Source organism: Apodemus sylvaticus, chromosome X, assembly GCF_947179515.1.
Source record: "Apodemus sylvaticus chromosome X, mApoSyl1.1, whole genome shotgun sequence".
NCBI lineage: Eukaryota > Metazoa > Chordata > Mammalia > Rodentia > Muridae > Apodemus > Apodemus sylvaticus.
In genome coordinates, this window is record NC_067495.1 from 91,836,099 (window position 1) to 91,844,030 (window position 7,932).

The 7,932-nt window shown below is 42.4% G+C and overlaps 1 protein-coding gene across 2 annotated transcripts; it reads left to right on the plus strand.

The window, feature by feature from the left end:
- Positions 1–294: 294 nt before the first annotated feature.
- Armcx1 (armadillo repeat containing X-linked 1) lies at positions 295–4,943 on the plus strand. Of its 2 annotated transcripts, XM_052171481.1 has the most exons (5): positions 295–401; positions 955–1,115; positions 1,219–1,299; positions 1,945–2,040; positions 2,362–4,943. In XM_052171481.1, the coding sequence occupies exon 5, from the start codon at positions 2,494–2,496 to the stop codon at positions 3,880–3,882; it is 1,389 nt and encodes a 462-aa protein (XP_052027441.1). In that variant the 5' UTR covers positions 295–401; positions 955–1,115; positions 1,219–1,299; positions 1,945–2,040; positions 2,362–2,493; the 3' UTR covers positions 3,883–4,943. The 2 variants fall into 2 exon arrangements, with proteins under 2 accessions (XP_052027441.1, XP_052027443.1); XM_052171483.1 differs by lacking the exon at positions 955–1,115.
- Positions 4,944–7,932: the final 2,989 nt, after the last annotated feature.

A 7,932-nucleotide genomic window follows, 5' to 3' on the forward strand; every position in this document is an offset into this window, starting at 1 on the left:
TCTTCCCAGCTGAAAGGGAAAGGGGAGAAGAGAAAAGCATCTGGGGTGGGAATAAAGAAACGCCATAATTGTTCCTAGAAGAGCAAGAAAGGACCAAAGCAGTGTCTCTGTGTTAACCACAGAAAGGCAAATTCCAACCACAAAAGAAACTCCTTGTGGTTTGGGGATTAACAAAGAGGAAAATGAATAGCAGGATCTGGGGCGGCGGAGAAGGAAGAAAGGGGAAAGGCTGCCTCCTGCCGCAATGTTGGTGGGAGTGGTAGTTGGAATTCTGATCTCACTGGTGACGTCCCCCTCACGTGAGCCGAAGCCTACGTGTGCAGACCTCCTTCTACCTTAGTGTTAGCTCTCTGTGTTATTGCTGAGAGCTGGCAGGCCAGCTGCGGAAGGAGGAGGAGAAGGTAATTGCCTGGATGCCAGCAAGTCTGTATTGTGCATGGGTGATGCTTGGGGAATCGCTGTACTGTCCGTAGCGGTTAGCAGAGACACAGGCGACACAGTCTGCTCTCTTCACGCACTTGCAATGTCTTTGAATTCTCTTAGGGATGGGAGGAGGTGAATTGTGGAGGGAGAGATACAGGAGAGACCCCGGATGAGGGTTTGGGGCGGGGAGCTTTGGCATGTAAGGACCTATAATCCCGAGGGACAAGTATTATGAGTTGGAGCATAACCCATAGTAGGGTGCAGCACATTTTGGAGTAAAGAAATAATCAACATCGAATTTTTGCATGTCAGTATAAACCTGAGACTGCGGCCTGCACATAGGTGGTGGTAGCTTGGGGCTTTATTATAACTCGGGGCCATTGTTGACTCTGGCAGTCGAAGTGTGTGTCCTTGCTTGCTCCCATCCCAGGAAAAAGGACTGTTTTCACAGTTGTACAGGAAAAGAGGGGGTGTCATCGAGGGTGGGTTGGGCTGGGGAGAACGGAAGAGATTTGTGGTCTTCCTCCATAGCTCCAGTTTTCCCGTACTTGCTGGGCCCGCCCCCAGTCCTGCGCTTCCAGAGGGGTGTGGTTTTTGCTGGGAAAATGGCCGACCACCGCAAGAAGGAGTGCCAGGATGTAGCCCTATAGCACCAGGGCTTTGTCAGCGGAGTCCAGAGAACTGGGGACAGGGTGAGAAACAAAAACATGAAATTTGTCTGACCAACCAGGTCCCTGGATTTGGGAAAGCTAGTATTTAGATGGTATATATTTTGTGTTCTGTATCTCTGTTTAGGTGCCTGTATCTGTGCATCTCGCTCCTGAAGACCAGTATAAATTGAGAAGCAGAGAAGGGAGGAAATATTTCCAGAATCAAGTAGGTCCAAAAAATGTGATGACACAGTTTGGAGGTCACTGGGCTAGACGATAATGGTGACTATGAACTCCGAGTGGACAGACTCACAGATTTCCTCTGCATCCCCCTTTTCCCCGTACTTTGTTGGAGATGGGAAGGACATTATTCTAAAATACTGTATGGTGCAGTCTTTGTTGGTTTTAGTTTAATAGGAACCCAATTTGTTAGTCTTTAGGTATGGAGAAGTCAGGGGCTGAGACAAGGGAGGAAAGAAATTTCTCAGAGCAGTGGAAATTGATGTAATTATTCAATAGAGTGAGGAAGCTGTCTTTAAGGTAGTCAGGTGGGCAGAAGTAAGTGCAGATTCACTTAAAGTATATCTGATTTCTAGGTACTGCTGTCTATTTCTTTATAAGGAAGGGTGTGTAGTGTCACCTTTGGAAGAAGTGACAGATAGGGTAGTGGGGGGGCAGGGGGACAGGATGGGACAGGGGACTGATCATCCAAGGAGGAAGGTAGAAGGTAAGAAGCACTGTACTGAAGGACAATGGCCTGGGAATTGAGAAGATGAATATATATCCTCCAGATAGTAGGAAAACTATCTGGAGTGTGGTTTATCTGGTTCTTGAATTCTCTGCTCAGATAGCTGTGCCCTTTTGTTTGTAGATGTGCAAGAGGCTGGAAAGGAAGAAGGAACTACTTGGATTTCTGAGGGTGTATGTGAGAGTGTCTCTGTGACCCTGACTCAGGACATCTGCAAGGGTAAAGATCATAGGACATATGTGTGTGTGTGTATGCATATATATATATATATATATATATATTCAATGTAATAAATTGAATATAATATAAATATATTCAATTGGACATTCTTGGGATGGGTGGAAGAACATAAATTTAGAGAATCTGGGTGTTTGGAAAACTTCCAAAATTGCTTCCAGATAAAGGAAAGGAATAATGATGAAGATACCAAGCCCCAAATGTTAGCTAATATCTCTGTATGTTTGTAGGCAAGTGAAGTCTGTTTATATACAAAGGCACAATTGGAGAAGTCAAAATTTTGTAATCTCTTTTTCCTCATAGGTGTCACTGTTTCTGCTGTTGTAGCTGCTCCTTACCTGCAGAATCTGAAGACTTTGCCCCTGGCCTGAGAATATTCTGGACCAGAACAAGCCAGCTCTGTGTCCAGGTTAAGGGATTCACCCCAGCTGTACCATGGGACGCACCCGGGAAGCTGGATGTGTCGCTGCAGGCATGGTCATTGGAGCTGGTGCCTGCTACTGTGTATACAGACTGACCTGGGGAAAAGATGAGAATGAGAAGTTGTGGGATAATGAAGATGAGGAGGAGGAAGAAGAGAAGGGAAAGTCTTGTAGTGGCAAACGAGAAATTGGGGGCAAAACTGAGAAAGAACTTAAGACTAGTGTTGGGGTGGGGGCAGGAGCTAAACCTCAAGGTTACTCAAAGGCCAAAGTTGAGGCGAATGTGGGGCCTGAGAATGGTCCAGGTGTAAAGAAGGAAGTGCACCCAGAATCCCAGAGTGGGGGTGGCCTAGAGGCTAAGGCCAAGGCCCTTTTCAAGATCTTAAAGGAACAGGCAAGTGCAAAGGCAGGCAGAGGCATAAGGCTTCCTAACATCTCTAGGAATAGGACGGTGGTATCAAGTTTGCCCTGCCCAGGAGGCAGGGGTGGAGGCTGCCACCCGGGAAGGACTGGCTCTAGGGCTAGGAACAGGACGAGTGGGAAAGTCAAGAGAAAGAACCGAAGCAAGAGCAACAAGGCTCCAGCCACAACATGGCCTGTACGTAAGGGCAAGTTCAACTTTCCCTATAAAATTGATGATATTCTGAGTGCCCCTGATCTTCAAAAGGTCCTTAACATCCTGGAGAGAACAAATGACCCTTTTACTCAGGAAGTAGCATTGGTCACACTGGGTAACAATGCAGCGTATTCATTTAATCAAAATGCCATCCGTGAATTGGGTGGGGTCCCAATTATTGCAAAACTGATAAAAACAAGAGACCCCATTATTAGGGAAAAGACTTACAATGCTCTTAATAACTTGAGTGTTAATTCTGAAAATCAGGGCAAGATTAAGACTTATATCAGTCAAGTGTGTGACGATACCATGGTTTGTCGCTTGGACTCAGCCGTCCAAATGGCTGGATTAAGGCTCCTAACCAACATGACTGTGACTAATCACTACCAACATTTGCTTTCTTATTCTTTCCCAGATTTCTTTGCTTTGTTATTCCTGGGAAATCACTTCACAAAGATACAGACTATGAAGCTAATTATAAATTTTACTGAAAACCCAGCCATGACAAGAGAGTTGGTCAGTTGTAAAGTACCATCAGAATTGATTTCTCTCTTTAATAAAGAATGGGATAGAGAGATTCTTCTTAACATTCTTACGCTCTTTGAAAATATAAATGATAACATAAAAAGTGAAGGGCTTGCATCATCCAGGAAAGAATTCAGCAGAAGCTCACTCTTTTTCTTATTTAAAGAGTCTGGAGTATGTGTGAAGAAAATCAAAGCATTAGCAAATCATAAGGATCTGGTGGTCAAAGTGAAAGTTCTAAAAGTCTTAACCAAGTTATAATTGGAGATCTGTTCCAAACAACACGGATGTGATGTTTCTTAAGTTTGCACGTGGGAACAATGCATTTTGTAAATTCTTAGGTTTTCATTGCGCTTGTGTAGCAAAGGGATCCTTTGAGCTGCTATTTAGGAATAATGAATATCACAGAGCATCAACAGCCATTGATGCTGGCTTTAGACTGAGCCACTTTAAGTATGCCAAATATAAGAGCTTGCACAAAGAAAACATTTACTAATTCAACTTGCTACTTAGGTTGAGATATTTTTATTGTTTAGCTAAACTGACAGTGAAGTAACTATGTCATAAATAAGCTATACTTTTGTATTGATTTAAATTTGTTCGTCTAAGAGTTGTGCTTTATCAATAAAGTTATGTTTAGGCAGAAGAAAAAAAGCACTGTCTTTGTCCTTGGGCTCAGGATCTGTTTGGAGATGCCATATCTGAAAATACTTAAATTTAAAGTCTGTGTAAGTTTATAAAATCTGTAAGAGTCATTGGGCACTGCTGGTACGTGTCTCTAATCTCAGCATTTGGGAGGCAGAAGCAGGCGGATCTTTATGAGTTCAAACCCAGCCTGGTCTTCAGAGCGAATTACAGGACAGCTAAGGCTATACAGAAACATTCTGTCTCAAAAAAATAAACAAACAAATCTGGAAGAGTTTCTAGTCACCCATGGATGCTTCCTATCAGTGCTTAGAGGCAGCAGAAACTATTGTATACAATAATGTCCAGGGAATGGTTTTTAGAGAAGGGGAACTTAAGGAGGCTGTGCTTGAAGAATAAGATAAAAAAGGCCAGAAGGTTATTGAGGGTGGATTGGTGGGAGAAAAGCCTAGAGGTGCGGATACAGCTTCAGAGAGAATGTTGATGAGCCTGTGTCTGTTTAAAGAGGAGACCCTTATATACCAATTCATAAAAAGTTAATGGGATTGACAGGTTACTTAGATGGATTCTTACAATTTTCTGAACTGTCACAGAATATCACAAAAACCAAAAGCATGTGCAGATGCTGTTGAACCTGACAACTTTAATCATCAATGCCATGAATTTTTGTTTGGAACCATCCGTTATCTTTCTTGTTTTGTCTTTACTCTTTGAATAAGCCCACGGATTACTGGGCTATGAGGGTCTGAGTAGTTTATCTCCCCGTAATTCTCAAACAAGAATCCATTTTCTTTGGTTAATCTCTCTCTCTGTGTTTTGTTTTTATTTTTTTATTTCGGATGATGATAGGATATGCTGGATCCTGGCAAGTGCTGAGCAAGACAGGTGTGGGGCAAGGCTAAGCCACTTCCTGGCGTCCCACTTTTTCCCCCAAAAGGTTGCAGCTCTCAATCATTTTAGGAAGAGCAGGATCCTGGCTCTGAATGGTCTGTAGAGCTCAAGGGTCAGGTCAGGGAGAAGTTAGTCTCTTGTCTTTTAGGGATGATATTAAGACACCCAGAGGATATCCTGTCATTTTGATTTCCTCACCAAACACATTTAGGATCTCTGTCAGTCCAAATGTGCTCAAAGATAATTTTGTAATAATGGAGCTCAGTTGCTTGTAAATTGTTCCCACCACCCCCAAAGCATAACATTTCAAGGCTCAGGAAACAGGTTTTCTGTCTTTAATGCATATTTCATCTGCCTTGTTTCAAAAGAGACCCCAGTGTGGGGCAGACAGTTGATGTAGGTAACATACATTTCATGCTCACGGCTCTCTGGTTTTGCTTGGTTCTGTTGAGAATAATCTTTGAACACAGAGCTCACATAAGACTGTTCTTCTATGCTGGGTTTGCATTCCATTTACACCACATCCCAGGCTGAAGCTTGTCCCTGTTTGTTTTAAGTTGTGGCCCTTCCTTGTCTTGAATGCAGAGCAATCTCAGCTCTACTGCCAGGTCTTCTGTGTGCTCAGGCTGAGGGCAAGGTGGGAACAGGAAAGGGGTACTTACTTAGAGCTGACAGTGCTCCACAGGCTTCACCTTCTCCCTTGGGGCCTTGTCAGGCCTGTGTGGAGAGCTTGGGCAATGTGTGTACTTGAAGATGGGTGTGGGAGGAGTGGGAGGGAAGTGAGGGCTGCAAGCCCTAGTGGAGGGGTAACTCTGTCTGCAGAAGCTCATGCAAATGTAATTTGATCCCTGTGGAGAGTGGGCTGACCATTAACATCCTCTTGCAGTCCTGAGGCCTTCTATATACATTATTTAAATGTATTTAACTGTTAAATGTGCTGCCTACCAATGATGAAATGTTTATGTTTATGAAAACTGTGAAAAAAAATTAAGCCAGCTTTGTTTGAGCTTGCAGCCTTCTCATTTAGTGAGGCTTGCTGAACTTGCACAGGCCATGGCATGTTATCAAACAAGGTGGAACTTCCTTTGGAAAATAAAATCCAGAATGATAATTTATAACTGTGAGAAATAGAATATAAGCACAACCAGTTCTTAATGTTTTCTGCTTAGAACATTTTCTCCCTAAGATCAATGTAGATTGGGATCAAAGATCATAGAGGGTTGTTAATTTAAGGATCTGGCTTTCGAGTGATTTAGATAGTTATTGCTCCTCTCAAAGTAAGAGGTTTGGTGGAGATCTGCTTCATTAAGTTTATGTTTTTTTTTTCTTGAAGAAATGATTAGTGATTGATGTTTCCTTATTTTTTCTTTATGACTTCTAAGTTTTGGCCATACTGAAGAATCGTATAAACCATATTGTTTTTTTTTTATAAATTTATTTTATATTTTTATCTAAAATATTGTTTATGGAGCTAAAGAGATGGGTCACTTGTTAAAAACACTGCTCATTCTTCCAGAGGATACAGGTTTGATACCCAGTACCCATGTAGTGGCTCATAACTATCTGCAACTCTAGTTCCAGGGGACCTGACATCTCCTCTAGCCTCCGTCAGCAACAGGCAAGCATGTGATGCCCAGCCATATATGCAGGTAAAATATTCAAACACATAAAACCAAATAAATAAATCGAAAAAAAAATCTTGGCTGTATCCAATCATGTATATTATGAAGTCAACATATATTTTTCAATACAATTTCTCAGACCAATGGCTTACCTTATGGACACACTTTTTATATTTTGCCAGACCTTGGTTATTTATGATACGTTGCTCTATAATTGAAACTTTTTTCGTTTGTTACTATTGAGGCACAGCAACTTTCTATCTTTTACCAAAGAGCTTTATTCCATTAAAAATTAATCATCTGGTGGTTTCTTAGTGCAGGATTAGAAAAGAAGAAAAGTTTCCTGGTGGTACCTTAGAGGGATATACAATTTGAGGAAACATGAGTAAAGATAAATGGAGACTAAGGCGAGGCTACATGGAAAGCAACTTACCATGTAGACATGGTGCTTCAATAGAGTTGATTAAGACATGCTTTCCAAGAACACTGTGAGTAGAAGGAATGTAAAACCTGGCATGCTTGCATATGTGTGCCTGTGTGCATGCATGTGTGCATTCGTGTGTGTGTGTGTGTGTGTGTGTGTGTGTGTATTTATCTATGTGCCTGAGTGTTTGATGTGTGGTGCTGGAGATCAAACCCAGGGCTTTTGATAGGTCAGGCAAGCACTCTGTCACACGGAGCCACTTCCCCAGCCCTCTGCCAGCATTCACGAGCAACTGGTTTCTTGGTTTAAGTCTGCCATTAACTCTTTTGTATGTCCATGGGGGAGATCATGCTAGTTTGTGTCTCCATTCCTCTCTCCCCGTCAGGTGACACTATGTCATGTGACTCCTCAAGCTGTAGCTGGAACCAGGGTGGCAAGGACCATGGTTCTTGGAATGTACAAGCAGGATGAATCTTTGTTTTCCATCTTCTGGCTAGAAAATAAACAGTTTACCAGGATCAGAGGTAGAGTCAAAAGGGTCTGGGATGGCACATAAATTGAACTAGGTAGGAAATGTTACTATACTCACAATCGTGCTACTGCATGAACCAAAGGAAGAGCTAGCCAAGTTGTGTTCTGGGAAACAGTTTTATTGTATGTATGTAATAAGGCCCAGGGGATATTAGTCCTCAACGATCAAATTCCTCAAGATCCAGAGAGTAAAGCTTT

Excerpts from the sequence above, each read along its gene's own strand:
- Armcx1 (XM_052171481.1), top strand. The coding sequence starts at position 2,494 with ATGGGACGCACCCGGGAAGCTGGATGTGTCGCTGCAGGCATGGTCATT.